This window comes from Typopeltis vanoorti, chromosome 11 (assembly GCF_054136105.1).
Source record: "Typopeltis vanoorti isolate ZY-2024b chromosome 11, IOZ_Tvanoo_1.0, whole genome shotgun sequence".
In the NCBI taxonomy this organism is placed as follows: Eukaryota; Metazoa; Arthropoda; class Arachnida; order Uropygi; family Thelyphonidae; genus Typopeltis; species Typopeltis vanoorti.
Genome location: NC_143559.1, coordinates 89,408,970 through 89,426,808, shown reverse-complemented (window position 1 = coordinate 89,426,808; position 17,839 = coordinate 89,408,970). Strand labels below are relative to the sequence as shown.

The 17,839-nt window shown below is 37.4% G+C and overlaps 1 protein-coding gene across 1 annotated transcript in view; it reads right to left on the bottom strand.

Moving 5' to 3' along the window:
* LOC150101837 (glutamate receptor-interacting protein 1-like) overlaps positions 1-5,589 on the bottom strand; it is a 369,473-nt gene extending 363,884 nt beyond the window's left edge. Inside the window, exon 1 of the mRNA XM_090400065.1 lies at positions 5,280-5,589. Coding sequence (XP_090256191.1) covers positions 5,280-5,322 — 43 coding nt within the window. The 5' untranslated portion in view covers positions 5,323-5,589. The remainder of the gene's footprint in view (positions 1-5,279) is intronic.
* Between the last annotated feature and the right edge of the window lie 12,250 nt (positions 5,590-17,839).

Below are 17,839 nucleotides of genomic sequence, written 5' to 3'. Positions count from 1 at the left end.
ACCATACTAGCTTTGTTGATTCTGTTGTCTATTTCCATATTTAATTTACCATCTTCACTAAAAATCGTGCCTAAGTAGCTGAAAAGTTTTGCTTGTTCTATAGATTCTCCATTGACATGCAGTTCATATTTTCAATGCTTCTGCCTATTTTCATTGTCTTTATCTTGTTATTGCTGACCTCCATACCATATCAATTACAACAGTTATTCAATTTAGTCGGGGAATCCTGCAGACTTGTAGTGGATTTATTTAGAAGTATAGCATCGTCTCATAAAGAAAAGAGCTGACATTAACATCTCCAACCTTGATATTAGGTTTAATACCACTTTCCTTCAAAATGTGATCCATATACAGTAGCCCCCCCCCCCCCCCCCGAGTTACATAAGTAATGCGTTCTGTAAACCTTTACGTAAGTCGAATTTGTAAATTGCTCAAGTGTAACTTCGTAAGAAACTGCAATATTTATTATTATTATATGTATGTATATATACAGATATGTACAGTATATTATTTACACAGTATTATTTTATAAATGAAACATCATGCAGCAGTTACTCGGATATAAACTATAAAAGTATGAAAAATATATAAAAGAATATAAAAACAAACTGAAATAACACTTTTCAAATAAAAAAAATATCTTGTGACAGCTAATTTTTGACCTTTTTGCAGACCTTTGTTTTTTAGATTTATTACCAGTGCATTCGGTTTTGTGTTTCGAATCCATTTTAAGGGTAAATAAACAACGAGTACTAATGGTGATAAACAAGTGACCAAACTAACCACGTGAGGCATGGACTACTGACGGATCGGGAAAGGAGGAATTGTTTACGAAGTCCTTATTTCTAATTGGGAGGTTTCAGTTTGAATGTTACGGCTTTTACGCACTTGTCCTCTGCTGCTCTTGGCATTTACCGGTGACCTGTCACTGCCTGTTACTATTCGTTACAGTTTGCTGTGAATGCCAAGTCTAGTTAACATTATGTCGTTGCATACTGCAATGGATGTCAAAGACGCAAAAGCTGCAAACATGTTCATACGAGCTAGTAGTTGTAATTTTCGAGATTTATTACATAACTGCGACTTTCGGGAGGTTAAATGCTGACTTAACTCAAATAAAGACTAAGTATTCTTCAATATAATGCCCTACTGACACCAATACAACTGTGGCGTTTTGAATAGCTTCTCTCTTGGCACCTTGTCATATGCCTTTTCCAGATCTACAAAACTTAAATACAGATCTTTGTTATATTCCCATCAGTGGTGTAGCTAGAGCTTTTGCCACCTGGGGCAGTCCCTGAGTTTGTCACCCCTCTCAATACATGCCAAAAATACTACAAAAAGTCAAAATGACATATAGGGAAATTAAAGCACTATGTTTATTTTTGAAGTAAAACTTAAATTTCAACATTCTAAAATGTTATTTTTCTTGCTTTTCTGTTAGCAAAATTGTCGATGATATTGGCGAAGTCTATTTCATAATAATGTAAGTAATTCTTAATCAATTTTATTTAGAAAAACTCCTCTCACAACTAGCAACACTTACGGCAATAGTGAGAAAAATTCGTAGTATTACAATATTTGGAAATGAGTTCTCGAGACTGTATTTTAGAATTAACTGCAAAAGTTCAAAAAGGTTCGAAGTACCTACCTAGGGCAGACTCTCCCCCCCCCCCCCAGCTATGCCTCTGATTCCCACCATTTCTTAACAATTTGTCATAAAATGAAAATGTGATCCTGACAGTCTCTATTTGGCCTGAATCCAGCTTGTTCTTCACTAAGCTTTGCTTCCTCAATCCTTCTCAATCATTTCTCAAGTATACTTGCATAAATCTTACCAGGAACACTTTAGAAGAGAAATACCTCTGTAATTCTCACATTCAGTTTTATTTTCCTTTTTATATATGGTTACTATGAGAGCTCTATTCCAATCCTCTGGAATTTGTTCCTCTGTCCAGGCTTCTGAACTATGCAGTGCAGCCACTGTAAGATTTTTATACCTCCATACTTGAGCATTTCTGGTCAAATATCATCTACTCCAGCTGCCTTTGCACATTTCAGACTTTTGCTTCAAGTATGGATATGTATTCCTGATTGCATGCATGGTTAGTGTTTTATTTATCACTGTGCTGTCATCACTGCTAGTTTCATTTAGCAATTTTTCAAAGTAATTACTCCATACTTCAAGGAGATATCTTTTTTCTCCAGTTTTCATATCGCTTTTATCATCTCCAATTTCTTTCACAGCACTCTTTCCTCCATTTCTGTTCTTCTTCAACAACCTCCAGAATATCTTGCCACCTTCTTGATATATATTTTCTATGTTCTTACCAAAGTCATCCCATGACTTTTGTTTAGCTAGTTTTACACAGTTAGCTTTAGGATTATTTAATGAGTACCTGTCAGTGTATTTCATACTGGTGAGTTTGAGAATGTGTAAAGGAGTTCATGAACTCTTGGTTTCGTTTAATGTCTTATGGAAAGGTTACCAAAGAAAGGAATGCAAAATAGTGCTACTGTACGAGGGAATTTCTAAGAGATTTCCAATTATAAACTTGTCTGGATATCTGCAGTTGTAGTCAAGATATATAAGGTATATTTGTAGTTTATAATAAATGGAAACTTGCATTGAATAAAAATGTGTTATTTATGATTGCATCATTTTTCTCCTTTTACATACAGAAAAATACTGCATTTACATTTAGTACAACATAGTGCCCCTGGTGGTAAATTTTGGAACTACTTTTTTTTTTTCTCAGACAGCACTTCTACATGATGCACAAAGTTTTCTTGCAAAGTTTTGCAGCATTTGAATCGCTGGGTGGCACTCTATAAGGTCTTAAACAAAGATACTTTAATTTCTGTTGTGCACCCAAATTGTAAACCCAACTACATGCATAATCATTGTTGCACCCAGGAAGGGGGGCAAGGGGTCCTAGCTCCCCAAAAGAAAAAAACACTAGAAAAATTTCCAAAAATATTTTCCTAATTAAAATTATTATTAGTTTTTTTTTAATTTATGTTGTGTCTTCTATTTCTATGCTACTTATGAATTAGCGAACACATAAGGTGGGAATACCCTATAGCACTCGGGAATCCTGGCCGCTGTGAACGCAAAACCTAATGAAGTAGTGCTCGGGCGCTACTTCGTTTGCCCAAGCCAAGCCAGAGGAGATCATGGGTATCATGTATTGGCGATTACTGCAGATGCTCATAGCTCGTATGCAATGCGTAGTGTCTATTCTCAAATAGTCTACTCAACTCGTCCCCCCCCCCTCAAGATTAAATCTTGAGTGCTCCGCCCCCTCCAAGATTAAATCCTGAGTGCACCACTGTGTACAATAGAAATGGATATACAGTAGTACATTTAGATTTTGTAAAGGTCTTCAATAGACTGCCATATGACCAGCTGGTAATTAAATTGGAGTGGCAGGGGTTAAACAATTGGTTAATAATTTGGATATGAGATTGCCTCTCAAATAAGAATCAGTAAGCTTTATAAAGGAAGGGGAGGGTTGGTATGTTGAAGAGGTTATAGTGGTTTGCTGTAAAAGTCTGCTTTAGGGCCATTACTGTTTAACTTATAGGTTAATAATTCAGGAAAGGTTTAAATAGTGATACAAAGTTATTTGCAAGGAATACAAAGTTGAAGAAAACTATAACAAGTACACCCTTGCCGGAGTAGTCAAAGGATAGGGCTAGAGACAAAGCAAAGTCCACAACACAAATACACACACATGCACAATGGGAGAGTAGACTCAATCCTCCTTAAACTAACCCTGATATACCAGCCTTACTGTCACCACTGATAAAAAAAATAGTCGCAAAAGTAGTTTAGGAGGGACAGTCATGAAAAATATTCTACCATCTCCAAACTTTCTTAAAATTGCAAAGGCAAAATCTTCAAAAATATTTCTGTCAGCATATGTTTCATGACTCCCTCTGCCTAAGCCACTTCTATAACTGTTTTTATCCATGGTAACAGTCAGGCTGGTTTAAAGAGAGAGAGAGAGATGAGTCTATGCTACCATTGTCTGTGTATATTGATGATAACTTGCAAGAACTATGGGAAAACCTGGAAACAGTCATCTCCTGCTATTGTGGGAATCTAGCACATGTAAATCCAGAAGAAGAGAGGATGAATAAAGTCAGAAATGAGATCATAGAAATAGTAAGAAAAAAACTGAATGAGGATGGACACAAGGAAAGAAAAAATTGCAACAGGCTGAGACAAACAAGTTGAGTACATGGCTTTACAGATGGATCCAAACAGGCTGTGTGAATGGCCAAGTGAATGATCAAGAGTTCAGTTTTGTAAAGTGTAAGGTTTGAAATTTGGTAACCAGGAATATGGGATACTGAGTATACAGATGATGGAAATAACCTGAAGAAAGTGGAGAAAATAAAGGATATTGAGATAAGAGGTAAACGAGGACCTGAAATTCAGGGAATAATCACATTGCTCTAATTGAAAGAATGTTACAATGGATTATGTCAATGAAGAGAAGTCAAATGTAGAAGTAGTCTATAGTTCCATTGCATAAGGTAAAAATGAATTACAGCCAGATATGAATTACTATACAGATCTGGGTCACAGAAGATCTGTATACTAACTACTTCAGGTATAGAAGAAAGGATCGAGAAAATAGTAGTGGATGCAGTAGTGGCAGGTCTTTGAAATATTGAGTACGGGGACAAATGGTGGGAATACAATTTGTAGGCCTTGGTAGACAGAAGGAGTGATACAGATTGAAAAATTGGTAAGGGATTATTATTACTATTATTAGATTTCTCTCTCTCTCCCATTGAGTGGTTGGTGAATGGAATGCATTGCCTGACAGTGCAGTAAATGATTTCAAGGCATTATTTGATGAGCCTTGTAAGTGATAATGAGGATCTTCCAAAATAAATTTTTGACTCCATGAAGGTCTGATAAATTTTTTTTCAGCATGAGCGAAAAGAAAGCCCATAGTGAATTCTGTTAAGTGATCTCATTCACCACGAAGGAAAAAAAATCTGGGTTTCCAAAAATTTTCACCTTTTTATTTGTAGTGGTATGCCACTTATTTGTAAAATGTAATAGTTCTCAAAATGTCTATTGTTCAAATAGTCACTTTGGAGCCGGATCAACTTTCTGTGGAAAAGCTTAAAAATTCTCTCTAGCGATCTATACAAATCACTCTCGGAGAGGCTATCATACAAATTCCAAATCTAATCAAATTAATCTTTTTTTACTTCCTAGTTACACACTACTGGGCTCAGAAAAAATCGTCACTTACGCTTACGAAGAGGTCGAAAACATGCAGCACCCCACACGGGCATCCTCATGCCATATTTTGCTAAGTATTAAACAATTAATATCCTAACAGAAATCATAAGCGACGTGATTTCATGATGAAAACTTCGTTGGAAGTTGCACACACTTTAACATAATTAGTACAAAAAAGTGACACTGTGCTCTTGATGGGTTCACCTTTCACACAGCATCCAGATTCCATTTCTGAAATATGATCAAGGCACGCCTTATGAAATAGCACCGCTCACCAACCAGAAAAACAGAGAAGCGCAAATAAAAAATAATAACTCCTCTTCTCTCCTTTACATCGAACATCACACCATCCTACACGAATAACTTGACAAACACAGCTGCCAATACAGAGTACGACCTACAAATTAAAAAAAACGCTAATCTAAACGAACGAATATAGCACAAACAACGAGTTGTGTTCGGCTAGAATTATGTTTTCGGTACACACCTGGTGAGAATTATTTTACTTCTTTTATTTTATGGAATAGGGTGATAATAATAATAATAATAATAATAATAATAATAATTGTTCAGTTCAGAGTTACATAAGTTGTATAATATCACATGTTGTGGTTTACTATTTTTTTTTTCAAGTTTGAAAAGGTGTGATTATACAACAGTATTTAATTGACAATTGACATTTATGTCTTTAGGGGTGAAGCAAGATGCTTTTCATATTCCCCGCTATCTGTTGTGGTTACAGTGAAGGTAAAATTTATGAGCAGAATGCTCGCCCTGATTGGGCATGGAGATTATGCATCACTAAAGGAGGCCAATATAGCTTTTGGTCTTCTATATTTGAATGTGTCCTTTGGATCGTATGCTGTAGCTTGTTGAACCAAATCGTTGGGATGTGTGGACGTCTTTAGGAAAAACTTGGTGGCTAAGGATCGTAGAAAAGAGAAAATATAGGGAATATTTGTGTCTCTGTGGAGTAGATTGTTTCTAACATACCAGGGGCGTTCAGAATCATTCTCAGGCACTTGTTCTGCACTCGCTGCATTTTGATAATGTTAGCATTAGAGGTGTGGCTCCAGGCCGGAGAGGCATAGGTGATTATAGGACGAATTATCATCTGGTATAGTTGCAATTTGATTCTGTTGCTGAGCTTGCTATTTCTATTAATTAGCGGATAGATCTGTGCTATGGCTTTAGACGCCTTTGTGCACGCAGACTTGGTGTGTTGATTGAAAGATAGCTTTTTGTCGAGAATTACACCCAGGTAATTTGTTTCTGACTGCCAGGGAATTTTAGTATTGAATAGTAACAAATCTCCTACAGGAGACATTGGCCTTTTTGAGAAAAGAACGGCTGAGCTTTTCTGGGGGTTGACTTCCAATCTCCACTTAGAGAACCAACCCTCCAGCTTTAGAATGTTTTCTTGAAGCTTTCTGGTAATGAAAAGGGGTCTGAGAGATCTGGTTAGTATTGCCATATCGTCCGCATATAGGGCCAAAATGGAAGTCATCGGATTGTGTGGGATGTCTGACATGTATACAGAGAACAGCAACGGAGCCAGTAGAGATCCCTGCGGCACTCCGGCAAAGATGTGGCGCTGGGAGGATGTAGAACCGTTGATTTTTACTTGCATTGATCTATTTTGAAGATATGAGTGGATTAAATGAACCATTTTAGGTGAGATGCCGGCTGAGATAAGCTTGTGCAGGAGTCCAAAATGCCAGATTTTGTCAAATGCTTTGGATAAGTCTAGGAAAACAGCACCTGTGCACTGGCGCCAGTTGTAGCTGGTTGTGATGTATTCAACAATTCTGTGGATTTGCTGGGTAGTACTATGGTGTTGCCTAAAACCAAATTGCTCTTTTGGAAGGATGTTTAGGTCATTTATTGAGGTCTGAAGTCGTGAGAGGATAACCTTCTCTGCAACCTTACCCAGATTTGAGATGAGACTGATTGGACGATAATTTTGGGGTAGGTGTGAGTCTTTGCCTGGCTTATGTATGGGAATTACGTCGGCCAGTTTCCAGGTGGAAGCTGGAATCTCCACTGGTACCCAATCAGAGACAGATGGCCCAAAGCTATCACTAATTAAGTGGTACGCAGTGAAGAGAGACGGCTCAAATGTGCCGCCATCTCGTGGTCCCTAACCCTAACACAATATATTTTAATGTCTGAAATAATGTGGGTTCTACGGTCGATTTTCTTGAGTTTACAGGACGAAAAACCCGAGTTTCCGGGAGGAAAAACCTGCTTGCCCGTGCCAGAGATCGACTAACTCGGGAACCGGTCGAAAAAAGGCTTAGAAAAATTTCCTCTAGTCGCAGACTAGACTCGAAATGAAGTCTTCCTTCGTACGGCCAAGTGCGGTGGTATGCAAACGCCACATCCACTGAGCTACACAGGCTCTCCCAGGAGCTTTTTTGTTCTTTAAATTTTTAATAATGTCATATATCTCAGCAGGTGATGTTGATGCAATATGGTCAGTGCTGGTGATAGGAAGTTTGAGTGAGTGTCTGACCATGCTGTGAATCTTATGTATGTGGTCAAAGTCAAGGTTTCCATACGAAGGCCTGCATTGCTCTTCCAAGCTGTGCGCTATAACCTCTGCTTTGTCCACATTTGTGTGAGCAAGGCCCTGATCAGTTAATATTGGGGGAATTGATCTGCCTTTGTTTTTGGTATTTTTCAGTAATCCCCAGATGGAATGATCACTAGGTGAAATGGAGGATAACTTTTCATCCCATACATAGTCTCTATGAGCTTTCAGTGCATCTCTTACTGCCCCATTTAGTCTGTTTAGATTTGTTTTATCTTGTGGTGCACACGTGTTATGAATCTTTTTCGAGCTCTGTTTTTGTCTCTGATTAAGTTCATGATGTCTTCAGGCAAACGATCTGGCTTGCAACAGTATTTACACATATGCAATCTGAATATTATGTGTCCTTATTTTCACAAACATACGGTGTAAACTCATGATTTACTTTTAAAATATTTTTTTTTTACATTGCATTCATTTGTTACAGTTATTATATACATTACATACATTTGTTACAATTATTGTATACATTACATACATTTGTTACAATTATTGTATACATTACATTCATTTGTTTACATATGATACATTACTTACATTTGTTTACATGTGATATTTACATTACGTACATTGGTTTACATATAACACATACATTGGTTTTCTTGTGATACGTACATTACATGCATTTGGTTACATATGATACATCTGGATGAGAACTAATTTTTTTTTCCTTTCATCCTCGAAGCTTAAATGTAAGCTTATCTGAGGATGACACCAGTAGGTTATTATGTACTGTTTTTTTTTTTTTTTTGCTGTGTTAGGAAGCTACGGAATCTATGATTGAGAAATTCGCGCGCGCGCACTCACACGCACACGCACGCACGCACACACATACGCGCGCGCGCGCACCCACACCCACCCCGCCAGCCCACCCACACACAATAAATTGGAATTTACTGATGCGTCGCTGAACTGGAAGCCTGAGCGAATATATTGTGTTTCATTAAGTTTGTATGGTATTTTGGGTTCGTGTTTCTTGTTCGTAGTATGTCCTTAGAGCTCTTTTCAGGCTATGTAGTTTGTAAGGTTTCTGTATTCAAAAGGTAATTTGTTTATCATGTCTGGGATGTAGAAGTTTCGCGTGGCCTTTCCATGGTGATTATTGTATTTATATGAGATATAATTAGTAGTCTGAGGTCTTGTTATACGGTATGTATTTCTAACTGTCCTGTAGTTGGCATCGAAATAATGTTTTAGCAAGGCTGCATAGTGACATAAATGTTTTGCTGTCAGTATTTTGTGTTCTGCCATTGCAATGTTTATAAGGTCGTGATTTTCTCTTTGTTCCCAAAAGATCGTACTGTAGCGACATTAATCTATTAAATTTGTAGGGTGCACAGAAAGCATACGTTGTTATAGCGTATCTTAGTATATTTTGGCATAGTGCTTTGTATATTAGTGTTTTTAGGCGTATGGGAACTATGTCTTTTAATCTGTAGAGTTTGCCACTTATTGTTCGGAGTTTATTGTGTAGATGTTTTATATGGCTATTCCAGTTCATATCTGCATAGAGGTAAATTCCAAGGTATCGTATTGTTTCAACCTGAGTGATTGTAGTGGTTTTGCTGTTCTGTGTGTTTTTTGTGTTGGAAAGTGGATGTTGGATAGTTATATATTTGTTATCAACTGGTCGAGTCAGTGGATTTCTGAATATCATTAATTTTGATTTTGTCTTTTCTGAGTTTAGGTGTATGGAGTTTTTCGTGAGCCAGTCTATGATCAGATTTATATCATGTTGCATATTTGTTTGGGCTATGCTTGCGTTATTATGGATGGATATTATTGCTGTATCGTCTGCGTACTGGAATATCTTACCTTTGAGTGGTAGCTGATTAATATCGTGAGTGTAAATGTTGAATAGAGTTGGGGAGAGTACAGCTCCCTGTGGCACTCCACAGGTTACTGGTAGCTCTCTGCTTCGGTTTGATCCGATACGTGCGATATGCTTTCCATTTTGGAGGTAGTTTGTAAACCACCTGTGAAGAGGCCCGTCTATTCCAACTTGCCTCAGCTTTTCTAATTAGGTTTGATGTGTAAGTGTATCGAATGCTTTGGTTAGATCTATAAAGACTACCATGGCTATTTTGTTTTTGTCTAAGGCGGTATTAATTACGTCTGTAAAGTCTTCCAAGAGAGATGTTGTTCCCTTATTTTTCTGAAAACCATATTGTGTTTTGGGGATAATATTAAAGATCTCAGTGTATGGTGTGAGTTTCTTCAGTATGATCCGCTCCATAATTTGATTGATAATTGGTAATGTTGCTATGGGTCTGTAATTGCTGATTAAATTTCTTTTTCCTTGTTTGTATATGGGTGTAATTATGGCGGTCTTTAGCATACTTGGTATCTGTCCTGTTTTAAATATTTTATTTTTAGTAGGATTGGACTTAAACCTAGTTGCATGTTGCTTTATATCTTTGGGTCTGATACCATCTATTCCTGGGCCTTTGTTTGGTTTGATTTGATGTATTGCTGAGAGAAGTTCTGCTTCTTTTATGTTTGGGAACCATAATGTCTGTTTTGATCGCGGTCCAAGTGGAGGGTCTCGTTTTGTGATTGGGGGAATATTTTTGTGAAGTTCTTGGATGGAGTCTGCAAAGTATTGGTTAAAGTCATTTGCTAGTTGTTGGATAGGTTATGCGTCTTTCATGAAGCTGTGTTTTATAGTTTCGGAGGCAGTGGTGTTGGGAACAGAATCTAGCATCTCATTAATCAGATGCCAGGTTTGTTTCATGTTGTTTTGTGCGGAGGTTAGTTTATCTCTGCAGTAGTTTCTTTTTGCATTTCTGATTTGTGTTGTGAGGCGATTCCTTGTTATCTTATATTCAGTTTTTAAGGTTGTGTTATTTGGATATCACTTTAATTCTTTCCATAAAGCGTCCTTTCTGTGTATTTCTAGGATGAAGTTTAGTGTTATCCAAGGATTTTGTGTTGTTTTTGATCGAATTCGGACTTTCTTTGTAGCTTTCTTATATATTTCCTCCAATGTGAGTTTAATGTCGTTGTATAAGATATCTGCTGAATCTGATGCCAGGTGTTCCCCGTCTGTTTTTCTTATTTCGTGGTTGACTATTTCTTCGTCTATTATTGTTTTCTGTCGTTTTTCTTCTGTGGGACATTGCATGGGTATTGTCTTGGTGTGCAGGTTTAAAGCGGTGAAGTAATGGTCTGCTACTTTGCACTTTATGACTGATGCTGTCATAATAATAATAATAATAATAATAATAATAAAAGTGACTGACAATAAATTCTACTTGAAACGTAAGACACTAGAGTCAAACTATATATGACTCTAGAGTCTTTTATATATATATATATATATATATATATATATATATATATATATATATATATATATATATATATATATATATATATATATATATATATATATATATATGTTCATATTATATATATATATATATATATATGAACATTAATTTAGTCTACCTACTCGCTGATGAGACCCCAATGAGGGTAGAAACCGGTTCGGGGCGAATCTGGCTTTGAGAGGCTCCACTTGGAGGTAGGGTTTTGCCTGTCTCTGGGTGGGGCCACCGCTGAGATAAGATTATGGCTCTGCTTGGTGGTGTGGTGAGCCTGCCACTGGGTAGAGCCAATGCTGAAAAGTTCTTCTCGGTGACGGGGTCAGCCTGTCACTGAGTGGAACAACGCTGAGTTGGACGATCTTTTGGGATAGTCTTATTTTTAGAGCCTGTTTCACCTATACAAAGGGCTGCTGGGAATTTTTTATACTAGAGGTCAGAGAGTGCTTGACCTAGTAATTACATCTGAGGATTTGGCTGTAACAAATATGACCACATTGCCACCAATCGGTGAGAGTGATCATAGGGTCTTGACTTGGGAGGTGGCTAAAGGTGTAGAATTTTCAATTAAGACAGGGTACATGTGGAATTATCGGGCTGGAAAGTATGACAAGCTTAGGAGTTTGATTGGTTCAGTGCCATGGCATGTACAACTGCAAGGACTAGAAGTCGATAGTGCATGGGAGGTAGTTAAGAAGTGTTTGCATGAAGCAATGGCTGACTGTATACCTATAGTCCGAATAATAAATCAAGTAGGGGGTTAAATGGATGAATAACACCATTAAGCTTGAGCTGAAAAAAAAAAAGAAACAACTATGGAGGGAATTTAAGGAGAAAGGTGACCGGCAGGCACATGAATGGTATAAAGCGCAGGCCAGAAGGGTAACGAGTGTGGTAAAAAAGCAAAAAAGGATTACGAAAGAACATTGGCCATGCAGGCTAAAGAGTTTTTTAGATATGTAGAAGCCTATGATCACACACATATATATATGTAGAAAGTATTTTACCTTGGATATAATAAATGGTTAGTGGCCCCTTGCCTTTAATACAAAGCATCATACATCTCCTCCAGGAGATGTGCTTTGCATTATGGGTAAATATTAAGAAGATATGAATTACTTAACCTTGGTATTTCTAAGCCTGGCTTCCACTGATGAGACTTGAATAAAGGTCGAAACCAGTCTGGGTAGTGGATCCTTGCCTTTAATACATAGCATCATACATCTCTTCAAGGAAGTGGGCTTTGCATTAAGGGTAAATATTAAGAATAGTGATCAGAACTTATTCCGAATTTACCACGAGTTGCCTCGACTTGAACTACTTTACGGGTTACTTAGACTTACATTACGTGCAGGCGCAAACTTGACTTATTTGTCAATTTGCTTACTTGGAAAATGGAGTAAAAACCAGGTTTAAAATAGCTTGGTATTTTTAACATATATATATTATATGTGAATAAAAGCTAACGCCTTTTTATTCCCTTATACGGGGAGTAGGCGAGGCCATTTAGCCCTATCTAACTTTTGGAGACTGAGTGGGCAGTTCAATCTCCACTGGTACCAATCAGAGATAGATGGCCCAAGGCTATCACTAATTAAGCGGTACTCAGTGAAGAGAGACGGCTCAAATGTGCCGCCATTTCGTGGTCCCTAACCCTAACACAATATATTTAATGTCTGAAATAATGTGGGTTCTACGGTCGATTTTCTTGAGTTTACAGGAGGAAAAACCCGAGTTTCCGGGAGGAAAAACCAGCTTGCCTGTGCCAGAGATCGACTCTGTGCCAGAGATCGAGTTTCGAGTCTAGTCGCCGACTAGACTCGAAACCAAGTCTTCCTTCGTGCGGCCAAGCGCCGTGGTTGGCAAACGCCACATCCACTGAGCTACACAGGCTCTATATTATTTACACACATATATATATATATTTTTTTTTCTCGGGTTCGCCGTGCCTGTACTCACTACAGTGAGTACAGGCACGGCGAACCCGAGACACATGAAGCCGGACCACGCCTTACTTCATGTAATATAGTTATATTATCTGTAGACTGGTCCCTACTCTTCTTTCCCTCTGTATTACTTTTCATCTTGGTCCTTTCCCCAATGCTACTAGAGTATTCGAGGGCTAATGGTGATTCTTTCTTAATTCCTATTTTACATCTCATGCATATGCCTATCCCCAGTTAAAAATGGTGAAGACAAATCAGAACTCTGTACCGTATCGATCGTCGCGCGTGTTACCAAGGGTCGCACTGGATGTTAGGTATCCTGGACATCCAGAGACAAATGGGCTGCAGGAGCAAGATCCACAGAACTCGACAGTAATTACTAGGAAAAAGTGGAGCATGGCCGAAAATCGACAAGTCATTCAGTACTTCTACAGTTCAAACCCCTCAGTTTGGGGATTTCAGAAATGAATGTTCCAACTTTGGCTTGAACGACACCGAAATTCGGAAATTTCATTCGAAAGGCTGAAGTAGCAACGAAGCTTCATTATCAAATTCAAGATATTTAGTGAACTTGAGCTGAAAGCACTGAAACCTGAAGCTGTAAAAGGTGACTGTACTGACCCTGAAGTGATCAAGAATATGAATGGAGCAGAACCAGATTCAAAGTGCAGATTTCTGAAAATCTTGAAAATATACAAATAGCTGAAAGGAAGCTATCAGAGAAGGAACAAGAACTCGCAAGAAAAATTATCGAGCAAACGAACAGCAACCTGGAACGAGTTAGGCTTCCAGTATTGAGACAAGTACCTCAACGAAAACTGAAGGAACTCCTACAAGAGGCCAATAAAGCTGCAAGGGCAATTCCTATTGGAACTATTGGACAAACGAATCAACTTATGTACTCAATAGCCTAAGTAGTAACATCTGAATTAGGATATAAGATTAGTGAACCCAAAAGCAGTAAAGCTCAGGAACCAAAATGGAAGCATCGACCAAAGAATAAAATTCTCAAACTCAGAGCAGACGTCAGTAATTTGAAAAACCTTAAGGAAATGAAGCTGAAAAACACGAAAATCCGAAATAACCTCATAAAGAGATATAATACTGGAACACACCTATTGATGAATTATTAAAGTAACTGAAACAAAAAATAGTTGCAGCTGCAGCTAAAATAAGAAGGTATACTGCACGCATTGAACAGTACAAGCAAAATTCATCGAATTTTGCTTGTACTGTTCAATTTCGCGCAAATGAGCACCAATTTTACAAGAAAATTGATTGCTCCAGGAATGATAATCTTAAATAAAATATAAATATAAATACCAGAGACAAAGAAAATACACTTAAATTCTGGGAAAACCTATTGGACAATCATAAGAGGCACAATAATAACGCAAAGTGGATTGAACAAATTACGAACGAATCTCATGAACGAAACACGGACCAATTGAAAATAACAACTGAAATAGTTCAAAAGCAAGCTAAAAAGATAAAAAATTGGTCAACACATGGGAAAGATAAATTACATGGCTACTGGTTGAAATATTTAACAGGCTTACACGAAAGACTTGCTAACCTCATGACGTTTTAGAAGGACAAAGCAAAGAAGAGTGGCTCACAGCGGGGAAAAAGTCTTTAATCATAAAGGATAAAGAAAAAGATCCAAACCCAGAAACCTTCTGACCAATAACCTGCCTGCCAACAACTTTTAAGCTACTCACAGGCATACTAGCTGATAACATTTACAGCTACCTTAAAACAAATTCTCTTTTCCCAATTGAACAAAAAGGTAACAGCAAAAATTCAAGAGGCACAAAAGACCAATTGCTGATTGATAAAATTATTCTGAAAAACTGCAAACGTAGAAAAACCAACCTTCATATGGCCTGGATAGATTATAAAAAAGCGTTCGATTCGATGCCTCATAGATGGATTTTAAAATGCACAGAACTATTTGGTGTTAGCGGAAACGTACAAAACCTGTTGCAATCCAGGATGAAAAACTGGAAAACAAAGTTGGTTCTGAATAGAGAAGAAATTGGAGAAGAAAACATCAAAAGGGGGTATCTTTCAAGGAGACTCATTATCTCCTATATTGTTTATCTTGTCATTGATCTCCTTAACCAGAATTTTAAATAAAACTGCTCATGGTTATCAAACTGTGCAAAAAAGTGCAAAGATATATTACCTTTTATACATGGACTATCTGAAGTTGTACGCAAAATCAGAGAATGAAATCGGATCATTGCTAAATACTGTGCACATATTCAGTCAAGATATATCAATGTACTTTGGTTTATACAAATGTTGGAATAACAAGAGGAAAGTTTAAAGATCTAAAAAATCAAACTGTTTAATGGTGAAATAATCAAGGTAATAAATCACGAAGATAGATACAAATATTTGGGAATTTTAGAAGCATCAGAAATTTTGCACAATAAAATCAAAGAAAGAACTAGTGCAGAATATATATAATAGAACCTTTTTGTGTCAATTATTTATTGCATTTTTTGCCTGTAATTCTCAGTTTTTTTGTAATTTCAATTTTTATTACTGTATTCTACCTTTAGTGGATACCTGAAGAAGGCCGTAAAAGGCTGAAACTAGTTGTATCATTTTCATTAAAACTACATATTTTATCGCGGTTTAAGTTATTAAATACTTATTTTTTTAAAATGTACCATTACAACCGAGTAGAAGCTCAGGAATACGCAGGCATGCACACACACACACACACACACACACACACACACACACACACACACACACACACACACACACACACACACACACACACACACACACACACACACACACACACACACACACACACACACACACACACACATATCAAACATAGAACCTGATATTGAAAAATTAGTAGGATCTCATCAGGCTCAGGGTAGCTATTAATAATTGGCTTATTAATTATTATTATTTGACACCTCCAGGGAGTCTAAAGACTCATCGAAGGAGGGCACCTGCTCTACAGCTCTGTCAATCACAAACATCCATGCCCACGGCGGGTTTCGAACCCGCAGCCATTTGGTTGAAGAGTAGATACTCTAACGGCCTGTGTAGCTCAGTGGAAGTGGCGCTTGCATCCTCGCGTTTGGTCGCTTGAAGTCAGACTTAAGTTGAAGTCTAGTCTGCGACTGGAGAAACTTTTTCTAAGCCTTTCTTCGACTGATTCCGGAGTTAGTCGATCTCTGCCACGAGCAAGTGGGGTTTTCCTCCAGGAAACTCGGGTTTTTCGTCCCGTAAACTCAAGAAAATCGACCGTTGTACCCACATTATTTCAGACAGTAACATATCTTGTAGGTTTAGGTACCAAGAGATGGCAGCACTTGTCTACCAGCCTCTTCATCGGTGGCTGCTGTAATTGATGACAGACATGGGCAAGCTATCTCTGATTGGCTACCGGTGGAGATTGACCTGCCCACTCAGTCTCCAAAAAGCCAGATAGGGTATATGTGTGTGTGTGTGTGTGTGTGTGTGTTAAAGATACCCAGCTATTTTAAATATAAACCTGGTTTTAATCCATTTCCCAAGTAAGCAAACAGACAAGTAAGTCAAGTTTGCACCTGCAAGTAATGCAAGTCTGGGTGACCCGCACATAGTGCAAGTTTAGGCAACTCGTGGAAAAGGTGGAATAAGCTCTGATCACTATTCTTGGTATTTACCCTTAATGCAAGGCACATCCCCTTGAGGAGATGTATGATGCTATGCATTAAAGGTAAGGGGACACTACCCGGACGGGTTTCGACCTTTATTGAGGTCTCATCAGTGGGAGCCAGGCTTAGTAATATGGTATTTCTAAGCTCCCATCGAAAATGGATGTGAGATGATTTATTGATTAAAACTTTATCAGAGTTGATGTGGGGTTTTTGAAAAGTTCAGATTATTTTGTACCCTTTTTAAGGTTTTAAATTTTGGGATAGATCTAACAACATTTTCGGTTGCCATGACGAATTGGAGAAAAAAATTGTAGAATCTAGAGAAATCATCCTCAGCCCTGTACATTTAAATAATAATTTAAGCTATAACCTCCCAGACTGTCATTATGCTGTGATCAAATACTGGCACTCAGGAGATGCCATACGCACGCACTCACCCAACAATGTGACCAGCGAAGGACCTACTTTGAATACGTTAACTACAACGTTTTTAAGTTAAATATATATAGTAACTTCCTATGCTGTTTACAGTTTTTATCTTCAATGTTTAATGTTTTTTCTTTTATAAAAACAGCTGAAGAAGGCTGTAAAAATCCGAAACTAGTCCTGTGGTATTATTAAAACCTTTTTCCTTTTTTCTCGGTATTTTCATTCAATTCTTTTTAAAATTATGTTTAACAACCGAGTTAAGGGAATAAAAGGCGTTAGCTAATTTTATAAATATATATATATATATATATATATATATATATATACTGTATATATATATATATATATATATATATATATATATATATATATATATATATATATATATATATATATATATATGCGTGTGTTAAAGATATCCAGCTAATCAAAAAAAAATCAACTAACGTCTTTTATTCCCTAATAGGGAGTAGGTGAGGCCTTTATACCCTATCTAGCTTTTGGAGACTGAGTGGGCAGTTCAATCTCCACCGGTAGCCAATCAGAGATAGCTTGCCCATGTCTATCACTAATTATAGCAGCCGCCGATGAAGAGGCTG